The sequence below is a fragment of the Trichoplusia ni genome, chromosome 17 (genome assembly GCF_003590095.1).
Source record: "Trichoplusia ni isolate ovarian cell line Hi5 chromosome 17, tn1, whole genome shotgun sequence".
In the NCBI taxonomy this organism is placed as follows: domain Eukaryota; kingdom Metazoa; phylum Arthropoda; class Insecta; order Lepidoptera; family Noctuidae; genus Trichoplusia; species Trichoplusia ni.
Genome location: NC_039494.1, coordinates 2,680,484 through 2,702,541, shown reverse-complemented (window position 1 = coordinate 2,702,541; position 22,058 = coordinate 2,680,484). Strand labels below are relative to the sequence as shown.

The window sequence follows — 22,058 nt, the reverse complement described above, 5'->3', positions numbered from 1 at the left end:
CTCTCGCAATTAAGCAACTAGTATAATGGATAAAGCTTTTTTCTATGGTGGTAAAATGCAGTTATGGTCAAATAATGGAGTGTGTCTTACATGTGCGGGCGGCGAGCGGTCTGGCGCGGGCCGACCCGAGAGAGCTGGCGGCGGAGATGCTGCTGATACTGCCACTTGAGGCCGATATGGACTGACTGAGGGCGGAACTCGGCCTGCAAACCACATGCGTATCAACCTCGAGGACATTATCGTTTTCTTAAGACTACCAACAATAAACAGAACATCAAACTTGGTAAAGTGACCGTGGGATTTAATGTGGAAGAAAATCGGTGCCAGAATGGGAAAGTAAAACAAAAATGAAAGGAAAATTTTAGAAAGACTTATATTCAATATCTTCTTTGGCTTTTTTCTATTTGATTTCTAGAAAGACTACTTCTCTATTCATTCTGCTTCTGGCAGAATAAAATAAGTATTTTATGTATACCTGGGGGGAGGGTGAGTGAGCCCGCTTGCGACGCACTGACTCTGTTTCCACGCGGCCCGGTTACTGGCTCGCCGCGCCGAACTGTCTACAAACATACATGCGTTAAGGTACCGCTTAGCCTTTAGACATTCAGTATTATTTGTCTAGTGTATAAGTATAGTATAGCTACGGCTAGCATGCATTTTCAACTTTATGTCTAGGCCTTAAGGGCTTTTAATAAGAATTTAATTAAATAGTTTCATAATTTTCTGAGTTCGCTTCAAACATCTTTGATTAACAAGTTACGAGCTTAGATTTGGGAATAGAAAACTAAATAGCAACAGGTGAAAAGTAGCTTCGTGCAGAGTGGAATGTTGTCTAAGTGTGTTTTGGGACTATTTCCTTATGAATACAAGTGATCAGTGCGTATTCTATTCATTCGATCTGTGTACAAGCAACCAGCATGTGAATGGTCGTATGTGCATAAATCAGAGTCGTCAAGGCCCGTGAAGTTTAATAGCTTGACATGTGACCAGCGTAGCTGATTAGCATTTCCAATTTAATTCAGATTTCTTCTCTTAAGTCTTAGCTTAAACTATAATTGACATGGGAGATGACATTACCTGAACGTTTAGGCGGTGGCCAAATTTGCAGAAGACATTGCAGCACATGTATTGGTCTCTGATAGTCGAGTTCCGTAGGTGGCTGTGAATGCAGCATCAATGGTGGAGCAAGAGCCACGGCGAGGTGTTGCGGCGACATCTTGTTTCGGTCTTGAGCAGCGACCACGAGAGCCAAGTGGTCCAGTAAGAATACTAAAGTGGATCGCGCAGCCCTAGGCAAGCATTCGACTATCGAAGCCATAAGTCGAGCGTTACCTTCCCTATCGTCTGGGAGGCATACACCTGAAGACAAAATATACGATGTCAATATGACTTCAACGTTTGACTCGGTAAATAACCATCTTCCTTAATTTTAATACATACCTAGGGCATCAAGTGTCATCTGATACAGACAGCGACTGAACAAAGGCTGCGGCAACTCCCTCAGGTAGTCCTTCAAGAGACCAGTAATAACGTTGATGTCTGGTACTGAATCTGGAGCCAGTTCTACGCCACGTGCATTCCTCTCAAATGCCTCTCGAAGGATGCGCTTTTTACTCGCCGACCCACAAAGGCGGTAAAGACCTAGAATTTGAAAAAAGTTGTCTTAAAGATATATTTCAAAAGAGACAAGTTACATTTCCAGATAGGTGTTGCGCCAAGGACAGACTCTAGCTTGTCAATTTCTACTCACCGATAATATCCAATCCTCGTCTTTCAATTTCTTCTACACAGCGCCTGACTATGAGCGGTACGGGTGGGGCGTGTGATGGTCGTGGTTCCCTCGACACTACCGCTTCTAGTTCAGCTCCAAAGAGTGGTGCTCCACGAGCTGGTGCCGTTCTTCTTCGGAAGAGATCATGCGGTTCCGTGTGTCTCACGCGGACGTAGAGAGTGCCGCGCGGTTCCATCTAAATACATAATAAAGTTAAATAAAAAAAAATCTTAATGAGGGTGGACTCAGAACAAGACAAATGTACTTCACTTTGTCAGAACTGTCCGCCTTTTCTACCTTTATAGCGAGCTGATGAGCAGGAGCGCGGGATAACAAGTCTGGAAGTGTCACGGCTCCACGGTAACACAACTTGTGCCGGTGCTGCGGATCCCATGAGTAGACAAGAACGTCCAGCTGCCGGTTGTCTACTAAATCCAGTTCAAATGACTCGTCCCAGTCAAACTGAAGCTCTCCAGTACGTACCTAGAACACAGTTACAATACAACATTTTAAGCGTTTGGAAAACAACATAACATGAGATTGTTTTTGATCAAACATATAACTTACCACAGTACGAGCTTTATGCACGCGATCGCATTCCAATACGCAGTACAAGTCTCTGGGTGCAACGGGTGGCTGTTGTGGAGCAAGAGGGCCCGATGGAGGCGATCCTGGGGATGCACCAGAAGCTGATGGACGTAAACCACGTCCCGCTAACAGATGCACCCACAGCATGCCCGATATACCACCAGATAACCGCGAAAGACCCGTCATTGACGCAGAAAGACCTCCAGTTGTAGGTTTCTCGACTTTGTATTTTAGGAACTCTGTAAAAAAGTACACAAAATATATAATTATGGGTACATTAGTTTAAAAAAAATCTGTTGTTTATAAAGTCGATTTACTGACTTATTTGCTCGTGATAACGTCTTAAGAAAAACAATTGTCACTACCTTAAATGGATCACATCAGAGCTAGCTCATATCAAAGCTATAGTATATCATCGAATTAAACACAAGTAAAGAAATATTTTTGAAACATTTTGCCTAAGAATAGATATTCTTACGTACCGCTTGGATTGATGTCAAGGTGTCTCTGATGACGAGACCCTGGCGTCGGCACTGGGCTTGGATTGGGACAGTTGAAGCGTGACCCTAACTCCAGCAGCTGCCTGACGCGACGAGCAGAAGGTGAGCCTCCCGCTCCCGCACCTAACTGCTGCGTGGCCCCAAGTTGCTGAGATGAAACCGAGCGCGCGGGTAAATGACGTGGTCTTTCTACCCGACGACCTGCCAGGCCTAATGATGACCCGAATCGACTACCGCTTTCCATCTGTAAGATGTTCAGATTCAGAATTATAATGTTTGGCAATATATACTTTTCTTTATTATTTGAATGATAGAGTCATGAAAGTCAAATTAAATTTATTAATAGGCAGTCATGTAATTTACAGTAATAATTATATGTAATTTGTAAGTCTTACGTTTTTGAGCGCGTCATGGATGTTTTCAGCAGAGTAGTGTGTTGGAAGTCTTGGCCGCAAGGTCTCATAGAGCGCGCTAGTTGACGGCGCTCGGGACAGCCACGCCCTGTACTCGTCCGATGTAAATACTGAAGGAGAGGACGGTAAACGACCTGTTAATGAAATGATCCTTTAACAGGATAATTCTTTAATGATTTTCTAATGTCAAATTGATTTAGCTTATTCACTCACCCCTGGAAGAACGAAGATCCAGTCGCGATGACAAAGGCTCTGGTTCATCTTGGAGAACACTTCCTGCACGCCTACTAAGACCCAACCTATATGGATGAATAAAAATTATAAAAACATTCGCTTTAACATGGTTATCAAATTGAAGCAATATTTACCTCTGTCCAGTGCCCCTCACATCCCTTGGCAGTGAATTAAACTTCGATCCAATGTCCCTTCCCAAAGTGCTACTCCTGTAACCACTCAGCCCTGAATAATATGGAGTTCTAGTAGGAGCCGTAGCCTCCGTGTCTGAAGAGTAGTCCAGACTTCGGTTCCTTCTAGCTGTTCCAAATTTACTGCTGTAGGATGGCAGTCCTAAACCAGTGGTTCCATATCCCCCTGTAAGTGCCGAGCCGAGTCCAGTTCCACCCAACGCTGATCCGAGGCCAGAACTTGTCAAGCCAGAGCCAACGAGGCTCGAACCAGTTAGGCCGCTGAGTCCAGTTGTAGATAATCCTGAAGGAAGACCGGGGCCTAAGCCAGATCCAGCCAAACCGGAGTCGGTTAGTCCAGTGCCTGAGAGACCAGAGCCAGGCATGCCTACACCACCGTATCGTTGGTTGTATCTTAAACTTGAGGCTGTAAAATTTTCAGATATTGTTAGTACAATATACAATAAGCAATATCAAGATTTTCGGTAAGTTTAGTACGATATAAAGTTCTTACCCCCAGTAGCCGCCGAAGCTTTTAAGCTAGATCTCAGCAAGGAATGTCTACCAAAGTCAGAATGAGTCTCCGCTCTTGGCAATTGCTGTTCTGAGCCCGATCTTGGTACTCGACCCCCGAAACGAGTACTGAAATATTAAAAAAGAAGGTCAGAATACTCATTTAACTACATAGAGAGATTCAGTAGTAGAATATAAAACTAAATAAGTAGTAGTAAGTTTTTAAGTACCTATCATACCTGCCGCTGTCAGCTGGATAGAAAGAGTGGACTTTCTCAGCTAAACTATCCAAAGTGTTTGGATAAGATCGCTCGTAAGGAACAAAGTGCGTCGCTTGTGACTTGGGCTGTTCAGTTATCACTGGTGGAGGTGGACGATAACTGTGAAATCAATTTTAGACTTAAGCTTTTTATTTTGGTATTACTACACTTATACAACTTTTTTTCTGGGATTACTTATAAAAAATTGCCACGAAATGACATATATTTTTGTAAGAAGTTTACCTCCAAGTAGAATGGTCTGAAGGTGGCCTTGGATTGTAGTAAAGATCCAGTGCTGTGGAGTCGGGAGAGAGGGCGCCGAGTTGGAGACGACTTCTTTCCTCGCGGCCGTCACCAACTGGTCGAACTCCTCCACCAGGGCCCGCAGAACGCAACGTCCCATGCCTGATGAAGTAAAACAATTTATCTTACTTTACTTTGATTTATTAGGCAAAAATTAGGTATTACATTCTTCAATAATTTTAACAATGTTGTATATCAATCGTCATCCGAATATATGTTTTCCTGAGCTTGTGAAACTTTCGCAACTACTCGCAAGACATTTTCTTTTGATAGGATTTGTTTTTTGATCCATTAAAATCTACACAATTTTCTCTTTCGACTTTTTAACAAGGACACTTACTGTGAATACAGTCCATCCACTCGATCCCTGTCTCTGTCGTCATCGTCGCGGCAGTCTCTCTTGAGCACCACTACGGGCGGCGGTTTGTGCTCCGATCGTGGCATCGATGGAGAGCCAGGTCCTGATTTACCTGTGCCGTTAAACATTATAATTAGTTAAAACATTAGAGAAGTACTTAGAATTTTCATTTTCATCATTTCATCTGATCAAGAGTACAACAGATTTGGGAAACAGTAACTTAATAGTTTAAACTTTTAGTTATTAATGATTATTCGACAAAATCATAGTAACTTTACCTTTCCTCTGCCGCGTGCATAGCAGCAACCTCCTTGGTATCGACATGATGATCACGACGTCATCCAAAGACATCCGTCTGACATCCACCAGGTTCACAGCCAGAATCTCATCTCCTACTTTGAGACAGCCGCTGTTGTAGACGGCAGATTCCAGTGCTATCCGGGATATGAAGACTCCGTCCGTTCGAGCTCCCCCGTCACCTTCCCTGATATAAAGCCCTAAGGTCTGGCCGGGACGCTTAACTATTTCCACTAGCTGGACTATGTGACGGGAGTCCTGTGAACGAGTACACCACGTGAATGAGAATAATAAGATGAGCTAAAGCTGACCATTATTTTTTGGAGGTACACAAATTGAAGCATATTTTTGTCCTTTATTCTTACAAAAATGTTAAATTTCAGTAAAATCCCTATTTCCGACCTAAATACTCGACATATTTTGACCTTTCAAGTTTATATTTTTTGGTTACGCGCCCAAATTGGGTGAATTCTTTATGTTAGTATTATAACCTAGAATCTTGTGCTTAAATTGTATAATTAGTGAAAGTTATGCTCTTAAATTCAACACGAAATTCCAAGCTCTAAATACCAGAGTTATAAATCTAACGGGACTCTGGAAAAAGACGAAACTTCGTACTTTTCCTGTGACAGTGCAATTTTGCAGAGAAATATGAGTGTATTCATTGTACCTAGATGCTCCATTCCCAAAAGCAATTTGACGCCTACGATCACAATAGTATTGTGTTGTACAACCGCTTGCAATTCAAGGGAACCGCAAATGGAATAAACCACAGAATCTATAGTCGACAATATTACATAGCGCTGTGGTATGAAGCGTACTGCACATCCCAACAATCCAAGACTAAATTGCGTTCACATTCCCTGCGATCTAGGGCAGGCAGGCTGAACAATAGGGTTCACTAGAGTAGCGTTCTTTCACAGTGGGACCCGCACTAGGTTACGAGCCACTATTCAGGTCAATGGAGCGGGAAAATTACCTGAGAAGACCGGTGTTTTTGAAAAAAGGGTTAAATCTTGACAATACTCTCATTATAGCAACCACTATTCTTCGGTAAATTCATTAAAATTAACTACAGTAGAGCAAAATTTATTAAAGACTGCTGGATCTACCACAGCGCTATTTGTTTTTTTTACATCTTTAAAAGTCTAAACAATGCAACATCGCATTCAAAAAGAAAACTTCGAATGACAGGACATTAAGTTTGGAATGGTGACGTGAATTGGACTTGTCATTTCAATACGTTTGAGCAGCTTCAACGCTTGGAGAAATGTAAATGCCTACACGTATGGTAGTCTAGAACATTCCCCTACTTTATTCTCATTGTTACCATGCGAGCCCGTATTCAAGCGATTTGTGTTTAATTTATTGTTGTTAGTTTTGCTATTACAACTTACTGGAGACGGCAAGAACTTGTTTGTTTCACTCAAGTACATTAATTTATGGTTGAGAAACGGATTGTTACTGACAAACAAGTTTGCCTTTAGAACGAACATGAACTAGAACAACTTGTCTTCGTATCCTAAGGTATTCAACTAATACTCCTGGCAGTAAAAACTTCCTTTCATACAGTAAATATTACTGCTGCTCTTGCATGAATGATTTTACTTCGAGGTGAAAGATTTTGGTATTCCTTACCGACACTTATCGAACCGAGGAGAAGATGCAGATTGATAAATCTAATCCAATAGATATTTTATTATTAATAATGTTCAAGTACTTTTTATTTTTGCCGCACACATAAATTGGACTAATAACAGTTAACAATAAATTCGACATTTTTATTGTACAGACAATGAAAAGAATATGTATCTTATATTTTTTGCCGCGATCATTTAATCAGGTGTTTCTCTCATCTACAAGAAAAATTAAAAAATATAAAGACGGATAATCTAACTAGGCCTGAAAATACGTCAGTCAATTCTTTCGAACCGCATACGTCTACCACAAGCAGCAGATAACTCGTATTCGCAACACAACGCCACCATAAGCTGTGATTATTTGGCTTATCCACACCAGTTGACTGGTTCCCACAGTTATCCTGCCTAATGCAACATTCACACTGCGATACTATACACTGTATGCTTAGATGTGAGACGCAAAATGTACTGACGAAAAGTGTGTTTAAGAGGGCTGAACATTTCTTGAGAAAAAAAGGCAAAAATTGACACTTTTGTATAAGACATGGATCCAATTTTTCAATAACGAGTATGTCCAATGACTGACGACCGCGACAGTATCAAATTAAAGATCTTGGTGTGTGGTAACGTCATTTCGCCTTATATCTGTGTCAACTGAATTCAAAACTAGCAGGAAATTTAATTATTAATGCTTTGCACAGAAAAAAAAATAAGCATTCTTACTCAATGCTGACTTAGTTTTTTTTTTATTTAACGTAAGGCTGTCAATTGGTCCCATACCAATTTCATCAAGTTTAGGTCAGTAGTTTTCATTTGAAGACGGTTATATACGTATTTATTCTTAGAACTATTATCATTATTACCCATTGAGTATAGATCCCTAAAAATCAATTTCAAAAGCCAATGATTTTTCAAGTACCTATATACTACGCTGTGTACACAAAGCGTTATAATATAATACCGTATTGCCGTATAAGTACATTACCTGTAATGCGAAGAATTTCTTGGCGGCTTCAATATTGTTTCGGCCCACTTGTCTGATTTCAAGGATCCGAACGATCATCTCGCCGCGGCGCTCCACCGCCTGTAAACATTACGACCACATATATTTTCTACGCTCCACAAACCTTTGGAGTCGATAACGGCATTTTTGTTCGTATTTTGGACTTATTTTTTTGCTGGAAGCTATAGTTAAGTCGGTTACTGAATTATGGAGACAGTTTTGATAATTTGAGTTAATTTCAGTTACAATGTTTTCATGTTAAATGCGTAAAAGTAGAAGGCAGGTGTTTAATCATTTATTTCTTCTTTTAATTGACATAATTTTAGTTTCAAAGCAAAATAATCTGAGCAGTAAATACACTTGTAACCTTACCCATAGGCAACTTCGACTTAATCAATATAACGTGAACAAAAACTGATCAAGAACTTTAATTTCTTTTGTTAGTTTGAGACTTAATTGTCATGTGTTTAAATACCTTTAATTAAGTAACTCGTAAGTAAGTAAAAGTCTCGTTACCAATTAGAAATACTTTAAATACTTGTTTGTGAACTCAAATTACTCGTAAATGACTCGGTACTGACCTCAAGCGCCGCGGCGGTTGTGGAATCGTGGTCATTTTCCACCATTTCAATCTGCCTGAATATTTCATTGCTCACTCCTGATACCTGTGGATGATATGGACTAACTTTAATAATAATATAATAGTTGGATATGCATATTCACTTTTTGATTCCAAGAAGACTTCTATTTTCTTTGCCTGAGTAGTACTAGGGTTTGTAAGGTTCACGGCTTCAAATTCAGCTGAAAATTAAATGAATGCGGTAGTCAGTACTTAGGATAAAGATTCCACAAAAATGTACAACAAGAAAATGGTAAACGATTTGCCTAGCAACATCGATAACTCATAGCAGACCCTTTCTATTTATTATGATCTGAAAAAGCTTAAATACTTTTATCACACCTTGTCATGTTACTGGCAAAAAACGAAATCGTTGATTTTAAATTTGGATTACCTGAAATAGAATAGGCAACGTATTTTTTGTCGTCAATGGCTTTAATATGTAGCCTAGCATCACGCTGTTTTTTTTTTTGACCCGGCTATGCCAAGTGTTATATCTACTTACTATGAAAATGTAAAAGTGGTTTCTTATATTTATGCGAATGTTAGACATTGAAATAAACTGCTTTTTATTTTTATATTAAGGAGTTTTATTTTAAAATATAAGAATAAATGTATTCTTAATAAATGAGAGCTTGGTTTGTGTTTGTATGGGTTACCTTTCGGAAGTCTGGCTGCAGCACGCAGGGGGGCGCGTGGTTGGCGCGCGGCGGCTGCGGCGGTCCGGGCGGCGCGCGGCCCGGCGAGGCCGTCAGGTCCGGCGCCGCGCGCCCGTTCTCCTGATAACAATCACAAAATATACATCAGTACGAGAACACGCAAAACAAGGGGTATTATACGTTTGTTTGTATGTGGTACCATAACAGATTGAGAGGTGGTAATATATCTCCATATTGAGCGATTATAGTTTAATTAATTTTGTTTTAAAGGTGAATTATTTGAGAGTGTCCATATAGAAATGTTTGATAAAAATCAGTCTAGCTAGAATATACAATTTGTAGATGATGATGAATAATGAGAGCAAATGGTTTCCCACGTCTAAAAATTTGCTGAGAAAAAAAGTTATTCTGCACAGGTGGCAGAAATGAAGTCACGAAAATGGAATATAAACGTCCTGGGGGTCTACTACTGCCTTTTAAAATAAGAATTTTGCAATTGTCAAAGCGAGAAAGCGCTCTACAAGGCATATAGCGGCATCTCTTTTCCTCGATTACAAAAGTATTACTCTAGGTATGGTAGTAGGGCCCGAGTACTTATAACTCAATCTCTTCAGTCGTAAGGTCTGTAAGTGACGCTATTACTTAATATATTAGAACGTAAACAGTCTACAAAGTTGAAGTATGTAGGCGGCTTTGTAATAAATAGCCTCATTTTTCTTGGGATATTTGCTCACGAGAATGAGCGTGTGCATTTTAGTGTTCTATCCGAGGCTGTGTTTTGTTTCTTCGCGTTATTTAGAAGTTGATTGTTTTACCTTCGAATATGGAAACGTAGGTAGCTTTCTTTCAGATGTTTTAATAATATTTAGCTTTCATTTATCGTAACAAAAGGAAGTATCAGACAAAATGATGACTAAAATTGTATTTTCATTTTTCTCACGTTTATATATACTCTCTTTTTTTGATTTTTTGTCGTCCCCGCTCCTGTTCCCAATAAGCTAGTAGGCTAAAATTTTCGGGGTTGCTTCAAACCCCATGATATCGCAATGCACAACTATAAAAATGGCTGGAGTGATTTCGGATTTTACATGGAGTGACATATAAAAACGTGGGTTTTTAGATTTTTTTTAATCTGAAGTTTTGGTATTGTCTTTAATGACAATAGTGAATAGTAATTCATAACTTTAAAAGTTTGAAAAGCATTTTAGTTTGACGTAACGTTTTCCTGTCTATCCTATTTGATATTATTATGTTAACAATACATCTCACTGTAATATAAATATGTTTTATCGATGTATATTATGTCAAGGTGAGCTTCTATCGATCCATGTCTTGTGTTGAAAGGGTTAAACTTTACAATAATATATTTATTAATATTTGTATATTATGAGCGAAGGTCTTAGACAATACCAAAAGTCGACATAATTTGAATTAGAAATTAATATTTCATTAGATGGGCTGAGTGTCTATAGAAAAAAATAAAGGTCAATTATGTTGGCTTTGTAATTTGTTACTCTAATGTTTTATAGCTTGTAACCTATTTCCATAATTAGAGTTAAAACACAAAAGGAACCAGTAGTTTTTGAGATTAACGTTGTTCGTAGGTATATTATTGGATAACAAAACACTATAAGTATAATAAATATTATCAAATGGATAACTATTTCTCACCAAATGCGTTTTAAATAAACTAATTAGCATTGGCTTATCAGATCGATATATTGGATGTATGAAAGAAATAGGCCATTGAACGTCTTTACATGAAATTAAGTACGTGCCTCATTGTCATAACGCAATACATGTATAATGAGATAGGTATTGGAAATAAAGCAATTTTGGAAAGGACAAGAATATTTTTTTTAGTTCTGGATTTTTCTCCTGTCATGTAATTAGTGAATGATAACTTGAAGAAAGTACCAGATCGATCTGAGCAAGGGAAAAAAAACTCACTCAAATCGCCAGTTTGATAAACTACAAATGAAATGTCCCTGCATAAAGTTTATACTTACAATAAAATAAAATAAAAACAAAAAATATTACCAGTTATAAAACATTAACAACAAATACAATTGAAATATCGAAAACTAGTGATATACAAGCCTTTGTCAAAAACTTTATCATTGTCTGCTTTCGAAACAAGTTACATTGACCACAATCAAACATCAAAAAGTTTGTTAAACTTTATATGAACAACACAATATTAATGTGATGTGTACATTTAAATACTTTTTACCGTGCTTCATATCGAAAATGGATTCGCCAAAATCGTCCTTATTGGTATGTTTTAAGACGATAATACGAATAACGATGCTTCAGTTTTCAAAGTCTAGATTAAAAAAATCCTTGCCTGTTTTTATTAATATCATAAATAAAATAATAAATCTACATATCTGATGGAGTTGTGATTTTTTTGTCAAATACGCAATTGCTTACGAATGGCGGTGGAATTATCCTCGATACTTATAAAAGCAGTCACCCATCTTTAGGAAAACCGCGGGGCGCATCATCGTCATTCTAATCACGATCATCATTAACCTTGAGTTACTTACTTCTGGGTAGGACTCTACCATTCTCCTCTGTCTCTTTTCCTTTGAATCTTTCCACTACAGACCTAATATTTTTAATATCATCTTCCCATCTCCAAGATTTTGCCGCAATTGTCTTAGCCACCAGTTATAACTTAGCTTCATCTAAAATCATTAAGTCCAGCTAACACTTATCATACCACTTTAATTTAGCCATCATTCTTTTCTTGCTTATGGATGACGTCAAATTTTTTATCCGTTAACTCAGATCAGTGACAAACGAAAAACAGTCTTCCGGAATTACAATAAAGAAACTTTTAGAGTGACTGTATAACGTGCTATGTGGGAAACTGTACTGCACCTACAAATACGGAACCCTTTTCATTCAAATATTATTACTTCTCGAAGATTCCCGGCATTCTTATTTCCGTATCCTCCTCCAGTAATATTGTCACATCCCATTTCAATATGGAACGACGGTGTGAAGAAATACCGATAGAAAAGCCATTTTAAAGATAAATAGAGATTAAAGACCTTGTTGGGTTTCCTTTGAAATGTTGAGTAAACACGGCTTTTAGATTATTAACATTTTGATGAAATAGGTGGTCTATGTGTACCTACCTGCTTAGAGATATATATCTTGGATAATGTAATGTGTTTTAAAATTAGACTATTGAGTATTGATCGATGGAAAGTCTATTGTCTACGAATGCACTAATGAATTAAAATTCATGTGTTCTTGTATTTGTTTTAAAAAACTTTATATTTGATGATACATTTTATACATCTGTATCCTTATAATTACATTCGTGACTTGTTTTCAGTATAATTTATTTAAGAACAGATAGCCAAACTAGTTTCGGACACAACGGGAGTCCTTTATCATGAGATGACACGGCGACCCAATACTCGCTCTCTCTCGATAATACGCTTTATTTCACTCCTGAAAAGCCGTTTGTATAAGTTTTTCTGTACATACGTACTGAATCTATTTTTTTAGTATAACATAATAAATCACACAGGTATTCATAAACTGTTTTTGAATACCGAAACAAGTAAGAAAATAGTTTCTAACACATCTCGCTGTACTTAATTAATCAGTGACGTAGAACATGCTAAAGCAGGCTCAAATTCGTTTTGTTCGACTGACAGCTGAATGGATGACGTCATCGAAACACAAGTGGATACACTGGGTACTACTGGCCATTCATTAACATACTCCCTTAATCGCCTCTTACATCACGAGAAAAAGAGGATCGTTTAAGTCGGGAGAGCCGGGATAAATGAATGATGAATGAAAAACTGCGGTTGGAATGACGTAGGTATGTTTTTGGATAGATAGTAAAGTTGTTACGTCGATAGTGAACTTGAATCATAAGTGATGAATGAATTTATTGAGATAATTTCGAACCGCCTTTTCGACAAGTTTCTGCAACTAATAATACTGCAATAGAATACTACCGGAAAATGTTGCCAGTCGTCAGTGGCGCAATGTTTTAAATACTCTAATCGGTGGTCTATGTAAGTAACCATTCATAGTTAGATAAATAATTTATATGATAACCGTTTAGACCAAAACGGACTTCAAATATATGACAGACAAACACTTGATGAGTTAGGGGGCTAAGCCCCTGATTTGATAATTCAAATATTATCATTCTACAAAGTAAAAACCAACAAAAGCAGAGTGTACAAATCGGATAATGATTTGTCTATCCGTCATTGTGTTCTTTCCACTCAGATTTTCGTTTGTGTGAGCGTTAAAATTTTGGCGGTCGATCGTACGGGGTAGGGGGCCGAGGGGAAGGGGCCCTGACCCAGTTCCGCGTCACCCCGCGCCCCTCTCGCGTACGCATGAGGTCACTGTACTGCAGTTGCAAGCCCCCGAATACCGCAGGGTGACTACACCCCTCCCACAACACCCCACCCACTGTACGTACTACGAGAGCATTGTGTTCTAAAAACTGTCAAAATACATTTTAAATTTCGATTCCAATTTGACGTCAACAAAAAACCGTTTAATTTGTCGTCAATATGTCATAGTTTGACGTCGAATATAATTGCAGTACGGTGTGGTATATTTTGTTTCGAAGTTTGATTTGAATTTAGAAATCATGGATGTTGTTTTGAAAATGGAGTACCGAGTACGTAATCTATTTGGAATTGGAACGTCAGACATGTTTATTCGCATCAGAAACTGTGATACATTGTTCTGAAGAGTCATTTCTAAAGTCCGACGCCCCACATAGATGTCGTTGCATCCGCTCTATTTCGATAAAATCCTGGTGGCTTTACAACGTGGGAGTTGGCTGTAAATAAACATGGAGACAACACAAAACTCCAATATGTATTTTTATGTTATTCTTTGTATTTTTACATGTTTACATGACCGTGTATTTGGCAGGTATGTGGGTAGATTTGTGTTGTTGATAACATAGCAAACGAAACAAATTTAATAGAATAAATTATATATTTTTTTAAATCGTATTTTACGCCTGAAACTGGCCTTAGTTACCTGAATACAAATAAAAAACTTTTCATTTTAAAATTATATCAGAGTTATGAAAATAAGTTCATATCAGCGTTAGCTCAATCCAGTCCTAAGAAATTTCCTTTCAAAGGTGTTCGTACCGCAAGCTAATAATTCCCATTACTAATACTCATTCATTCTTCAGCAAATAGCCCACAAAAAGTACCAACAAAAAATCTGATTAAACTCGACGACTCGCGGCCCGTGAGCCCGTACCATCCTTTTCTGTTTTCAAAGCAATTACACAGCCAACGTGGCGCTACTATGTAATGACAAGTTACCAACGCACCGCATATGCATCCACAACGACGTAAGAATAGCCTCCAGTTAAACAAAAACAAATCTTCCATCGAGGGTAGAAGACTGATTTTCAATTGGCAAATATTTTAATATTCTGTACGAGGTTTAATAGACTTCTGTTGGCTGTCATGCAATATCTGGCGCAATATCGTCCGGAATCTAATCTTAGGTTTTATTAGAGCACTAGTCCGGCGGCACTTAGACTCGTTTGCTCGTAATCTAGTTCTTGAAGCTGGATTTTATGACGAAGCGGTTATCTTTATCGGATCACTCGTTATTAAGTTGTTTGAAGACTATATAAGTTGAGTTGTTTATGTAAAGGTTTGTTTTGAATTTTATAGTTTTTTAAAATGGCACTTGTGAGAGTCACACACGGTGCACGGTGTGTACCGAGTGTACAAAGAGGTATAGAGTGTACATAGAGAGGAAATGTTGCGCTTTCTCTTCAAATTTTAATTTATATTTAACTTTTTACTCACGCATATTTATCGGGATTGCCCGACTACTTGGTTGATAGTTGGTTAGAGACAGTAGTGTAAATGTTTAAAAAAAGCCAAACTCTTACTCAAACATTTTATCTACATGGTAAAATAACTGGTGCCTATCTAGGTAACAGTTGTATTAACTTTCTTCGAACGACAAAAAATGAATGTCGTTTCTGTGTAAGTAAATTCTGTCGAATTACTGACAAATGAGGTTCGTTTTATCGCAGCCGACCGTGTTTCTTATGAACACAAACTTTTGATGGGATCACGCTATTGTACTTAGTACTAAACTTTTAGACATAAATTTTGTTCGGTGGAAAGTATTTAAAAAAGTAATTATTCCTTGATATTTTTTTAGTATTAACAGTAGTCTCCACTTCAGATTTTTAAAGTAAGTTTGTAGTTATGCAGATACTCATTATTGCTACAAATTTTAAAACTTTTATATCATCTAAATTGTGTCAGAAATGAATATGCCTTCGTAGCAACAGACAAAACATTACAATCTGTCATCGTTGACAGTTAGGCGTAGTTTATATCAGCCAGTAACAAAATGTTGGAACAGATTTTGAAATATGGATGACTGCGTGTTAGTGACGTCATCTAGGGTCTACACGTCTTAAAATAATATACAATCATTATGATTTTGGAAACGTAATAGCACTATATATTGCCTAGAACGGCTTTTTAATACCCGCAACATTATTAAGACGTAGCCCGTGTGCCCGTTTTTCATATATGATCTACATGTTATTTAAATATACACGTAAAAGTAAAGTAATTAAAACTTTTTATCATTGTTTGCCTGTTTATAGATTGTATCTTTATAATGAAACTTTTTTTTTAAGAATGCCAATGTTTCTCATTATACCGTTAAAGATTGCGAGCACGAACGCTTGGCGTATAAGCAAGGACGGAAGATTATGTTAAGAGTATGCACGGAGCATGTATGAGATATATTACAATATTAAGGGACTAATCCACTGGCAGTGCAGAATTAAATTCCTATTAATTTGTTATTGTAATTAGTTTTGTGAAGTAGTGTGTATTTGTTTTATTTGAATAGTTAAATGGTTTATGCTGCTTTGGGTATGGGCAATGTGATAACATATGTATTGATTAAATATACATATATGTAAATAATAAATCTTTGAAAAAAAGGTTCGTAAAACTATTTAGTTGACTAGCGGAGTTATGAGCCATAAATCTTTAAAGTCGTACATTTTTTACAATTTAAGTATGTTGGCATCTAAAAGTCAACAAAAATATGTCAAACCGTGAACTTTTAAATGAGTTCATTCTTTTAAATTAAAACTAATGTCCTCTTGAGAACTAGAACGAGCCATAAAAAGTTTTTAAATGCATCTTCCATGTACCTTGTTTTAGGTAGTTTATTTTTTTCACATGAATATTTATTACAGTGACTTGACCCCTTACAAGTAAAGAATATTATCGAAGGCATTGAATTCTCTACCCACAAATCTTTGATCACTTGACTTATTAAGAGTTGGTTCTTACATTATTACATTGAAAACTAATACATCCTTAAAATTAAACACAGATAATATTACAATTATCCATCTCCTATTAATTTTGCACATTTTCATAGCCTGTGCCCCACTACTGGGCAAAGGCCTTCCATAATCTTTTCACAATTCCCTATCTTGCGCCACCTTGAACCAGTCCACGCAGCATGCGTTTCTATCATTCTACCGCTATCTTCACATTATCAGATAAAAAACTTACTCACCACCACCAATCATAACTTACTTATAGGTTGAAAAGTACAATTTTAAATTTACCTTAATTCTCAAAAAAACCATTAACTGTTAGTTTCCTCGATCGCAATAGTTAAGTCTCTTGAAGAGGTCAACTTACACTGGATGATACGACGCATGAAAATAATTACCAGTCCATATCGTATAGTGCAGTAATCACTGTCTCTCTAATAAAACTGTCAAGCGTTACTCTGCTGGATTTAGTGCGTGGCTTCGGACAGTGTTTACCGTTCAAATCACTCAGCTTTTAAGGACAGTACTAAAGTGCACGATGATCATGACGGATTGGTTTTGGAAATTTAAAGTTTGATTTCGTAAAAAAATGCTTTAATATGTTACTTTCTAGTTTGTAAATTTTTAATGATGCTTTAAATATTGTATTTAGCTACTAGCTGTTGCCCGCGACTTCGTCCCCGTGGGTAGAAGATATAAGTTATGATTTATACCTGCCCTGTTTTTTTCACATTTTCCATTGTATCTTCGCTCCCATTAGTCGCAGCGTGATAGTTTATAGCCTAAAGCCTTCCTCGATGAATGGTCTATTCAACACAAAAATATTTTTTCAATTTGGACCAGTAGTTCCTGAGATTAGCGCATTCAAACAAACAAACTCTTCAGCTTTATATATTAGTATAGATATGTAGTTCTCTTTCATTGAGTAAGAAAATACTTGTGCTCAAAAAATAATTTAAAAACATATAGCTTCATTATCAATATTCGTTTCATTAAAGTCAACTTAACATTAATTGTATAAAATTAGAAATCATTAACATAATTATTGTTTTATCCTTTCACATTTATGAAAGGTGTTGACGCAAAATATTTTAATTATATTTAATAAATAAGTATTAAAATAATGTCAAGTCCATTGTCCTTTAGAAAATTATAATTCATAAAATCCGCCCACCCTTCACTGTTGATGACGCACCGTTAAGATGACGAATTGAAGGGTGCCTGCTGGGAGCAGATGTCTCGCTTGGCTTCATATTAAAAGGTGACGCAAGTGCTATTTATACAATAAACAATAAGCTTTAAAACATACTATTATGATTATTATTTGATTAACAGACATACTTCTAAAAAAACTATAAAGAAACAAAGAATGTCAAACAACTCTTTAAAGTCTACGCCGTAGCAAACTCGTAGACTTTTTGCATCTCAAGATCAATGCTGCGTAGCTCAAGTGTTACATATGAGAAGTGCTACGCGACGGTTTTATATCCATGACTTGGAGTGTGAAATACACTTGAATTGACAGGAGTGTCGAAGCAATATACTTTAATGATCTATACAACAAGTTTCTATATTATATGCTAGAAGATAATTGACTCAAAAAAAAATTTGTTGAAGTCAATTTTAGATCGATTGATAGCATTTGTTTAAATATCGATCCAAATTATCTACTGTCATAAAAAATGATCTTCAAACAATAGCTTCATACAAGGTTAAAATTTTGATATCCACTTCATTATATCGTTTTTATCAGATATGAAATATTAGAACAAACTCATCATAATTATGTACATACTAAAAGTCATTGTTACTATTCGTGATTCTAGGGTACGATAACATGTTACCAATAGTCTGTTTAATTAATAAAAAAAATATATGAAATTTCCATTTAACGTAGTTTTAATGTAGTATAAACTGAGTTAATACCTCAAAATATTACCTTTCTATATTAACCTTAATTAAAACTACATTTGAATTAAATTATTATTTAGTAGTAATAACAGCAAAAATGTTACACGAAATAATCAAAAACCAGTCGCTATAAACAAAAATTGTTTCAGTAATGATAAAATAATTGCGGCGATACCCCACATTTTGTTAAATAAAAACTTAATGATCAATTACAATTCGATTTAAATTCAGTTAACACGGTCATGTTGGAAAACGTTACAACTTGTATTAAAATCTATAAATTCCGGTTAATTTTCCAGCACGTTGTACATTGCTGTGTCCCGACCGCACCTCATAAATCGTTCCCATTCAGAAGGGCAATGGATGTCAACATGAACGTATTTTACATCGCTCGGTAAATACATGTCCTTTGTCAATTGTTATTCGTTCCAAAGAGTATTTATTGGCTGCAAAACGTTTTAGCTTCGCATTGCTAAGTTATTGTATGTTGTTGCGTTCCCGCCAAACTATAAACTAACAATTTTTTTTTTCTATGCTGATTACTTTACTCTGTTTTTGTTATACAGATTAACTAGCGTATTTTATTTTTATACGAATTTTAAAAAGAGTATAAAGTTAGTTAATTCTCAACTAACTGAAATTCGTGCACATATTATGCTGATAGATTAAAAAGATACGTTCGAGTAAACAAACGACCTGAATGTATTAAAGCTAAGGTCAAATTAATTAAAAACTCGTATTGAATAATAGCTTATAATTTCCTGACCGCCGTACCAAGTGGCTACAAGTTCACGTTATGAATGAACGGTAATTTTAAATCATTAACTACACATGAATGGAGTTGAAACGTTTTGCATATTTCAATGTTATAGCCACTATGAATATCAATTGGTCTCATGTTTAACAGAACTTTTCTTAACGACCACTCCCATCAAATCTAATATATACGATAGTACAAATCAAAGTAACGACGGCTTCAAAGCTACATGTGTTCCGGACTCAGTTCACTAAATAAAACCGACGCATATAATCCTGGCATACTTCAAAAAAGAAAAATAAAACTAAAGAAAAAGTTAGATTTGAAAAAAGAATTATAGAGTCGTTAAAATGAAACAATGATTTGCAGAGAGCAAACGGCGGACTTTAAGAGGACTCCTTTTAATTAGTTAAAAAAATACTCCGTACAAATCCAAGACGTACATTAAAAAGACGTCGCGGAGCACACGAGGGGGACCGGATCGATGGTCCGTCGTACTGCTAATCGATACCGTAGTAGTACCTCAATGGGCTGCGCGCGCCGAATGCCTTACGTAACGCGCAGAGCGACACCTGTTGCTTAATACTACCACCCATTTATAACCCAGCGGGAGTGAGGAGGCCAGCAGACTCTACATAGTACTCTACCACTCTACCATTCCGCCGTACTATTTAATTTGGCCGGGTAAGGAGTCAATGCACCGCGGCAACCTTCGGCGCTGCACTCAAGGGTGCATAGTAGGGTGTGTAGGTATGATAATGATCTTCGTTAGCGTTATTCGAAGGCGTAATGAAGTACTTCGGACATGGTGCAGTTGCTTATATTATACGATGTCCTAACAAAACAGATTTGTGATTTCAGATTTTTCAGCCTGAGTGCTAAATGTTATTGTAGGTTCTTAAAGAGGTTTTGAATAATAGTGTTATTTGAGGGTACGATTGACTTTGTTTTCAAAGTTTTGTTTTTATTTCACGGGATGAAAATTGTGTCATTTTTTTTCTTTGGAGGATAGCAGGGAAAATTGGAGCTACAGCAGATTGGACTGCGATATTAGAATCTAGCGACATTCCAAATATAAACTTTAGGTATTTATGCGTTTCTTATCAAGTCTTTAGACTAGACCTTTATCTTTCTTACTGTTCAGTAATATCAATTAGCATACTATTTAACCGTTCATCCTTCCTGACGTAAAACAACGAAAACCATTCCCGTATAAACAAATACCTAAATTAAGCCTTAAACCTTTTGAGCCTTTCCAATAAACCTACAATACTAATAATAGGTTATAATATAATATGTAAATGCACTTTAAACAATGTTAACCTTTAGGGATAAAAAGAGAATGCCAAATGACACCTACGCCTTTCCACGAAGGTTTCGCGTGGGTTTTGAGATCAGAGGTCCCTTCACCATCACTTAAATTAAGACAGTTATCGTTGCGAAAAAGAGACACTGCTCTACATTGTGTAGAGCGCCCTCTTACTTCCACATATGATACTTTTAGAGGTAGTAGGCCTACTGAATCGGTGAAGCTGACAGAATTTAGCCCTTGTAACGTATTACAAGCGTTTATTGTTCCTGACGGCTATCCCTTACCATTATGGAATGGGTTGATGCTTTAGTAAAACAATCCGAACTATATTTAGACTGACTTAAATAGATGAGTATTGTTAAACTTTAATTTTACATCTTACATTTCGCACAGGTTAGTGAACCTGAAACTCTACATTTTAATTATTGCGAATAATTATTTTTGAATGATCCGTTTCAATTTGGAAGTTTTATCTGAATTTTTGATAAACCTATTTTTATGACATCGTATATACATTTTCATATTCATATCCCTCATGTATTTTGACTTTTACGATGTAGGTATATTTTTGTCAGCGAAAAATTATGAATATTTTTTTTTTCAATTTCTATGATCACATTTTTAAGAGAACATTTTGAGAGCGAATAAGACGAATAATAGGTCAATATCGTAGTAACTGAGAGTAATGTTAACATACCATTCGTCTTTATGGACCATTTCGTAAATTCTGATTCTTTATATATCTCAGTAAATAATTGTTCTACCAGACATCTTTGACTGGCTTTGGTCTGATTTTAGTATATTGTTTCACGTTTATTATTAAACAAGCCTTTGCCCGCGATTTCACCCGCATGGATGTCTGTTATCACTACAATAAAGAAGCCTTTTTGTTAACTTGTTAGTGTGTGATGTTCACGACAACTTTATCTCTTGTATGAAGGACTATCTTTTATTTTGTTAAAATTATTTTATATACTGTGGCAGCAACAAAACAGATTCTATCCTACCTACAGGTGAAAATCATAAAATACCGAAATCTCTGAAAACACTAACAAATTCTGAAAATATGGTAATACATGTATTTTAATAAAATTGTATCAACCCACGTATTGTGTGGGCAACACAACCCACACATTAACATCAAAGTTCTAATGTTTCTCAAATATTCATTGACATTAGAAAAATAAGCGGCCCGTGAACAAATTGTATTCCAAAATTGAAATTCTATTTTAATAAAATCACTGGTCTACTTCAATTTGTATCAAACGAATTGTCTATAAAGTAATATTTATTTGGTAAGGTCACAGGAGTGTGTCGGCTGGTGTAACATTTTTTTTTTTCAATATAGGCTACTTTGACACTGACGAGATTGTAATAGATGAAGAACACAATTTATGAC

The 22,058-nt window shown here is 36.5% G+C and overlaps 1 protein-coding gene across 1 annotated transcript in view; it reads right to left on the bottom strand.

The window, feature by feature from the left end:
- LOC113502692 (rho GTPase-activating protein 100F) overlaps positions 1-22,058 on the bottom strand; it is a 51,745-nt gene that overhangs the window by 2,536 nt on the left and 27,151 nt on the right. Inside the window, exons 3-21 of the mRNA XM_026884344.1 lie at positions 9,329-9,464; positions 8,632-8,715; positions 8,033-8,131; positions 5,389-5,665; positions 5,093-5,222; positions 4,693-4,854; positions 4,429-4,569; positions 4,191-4,318; positions 3,641-4,103; positions 3,486-3,571; positions 3,255-3,406; positions 2,842-3,103; positions 2,339-2,598; positions 2,069-2,254; positions 1,751-1,967; positions 1,441-1,641; positions 1,078-1,359; positions 476-556; positions 91-203 (exon numbers count right to left, since the gene is read on the bottom strand). Coding sequence (XP_026740145.1) covers positions 91-203; positions 476-556; positions 1,078-1,359; positions 1,441-1,641; positions 1,751-1,967; positions 2,069-2,254; positions 2,339-2,598; positions 2,842-3,103; positions 3,255-3,406; positions 3,486-3,571; positions 3,641-4,103; positions 4,191-4,318; positions 4,429-4,569; positions 4,693-4,854; positions 5,093-5,222; positions 5,389-5,665; positions 8,033-8,131; positions 8,632-8,715; positions 9,329-9,464 — 3,460 coding nt within the window. The remainder of the gene's footprint in view (positions 1-90; positions 204-475; positions 557-1,077; positions 1,360-1,440; positions 1,642-1,750; positions 1,968-2,068; positions 2,255-2,338; positions 2,599-2,841; positions 3,104-3,254; positions 3,407-3,485; positions 3,572-3,640; positions 4,104-4,190; positions 4,319-4,428; positions 4,570-4,692; positions 4,855-5,092; positions 5,223-5,388; positions 5,666-8,032; positions 8,132-8,631; positions 8,716-9,328; positions 9,465-22,058) is intronic.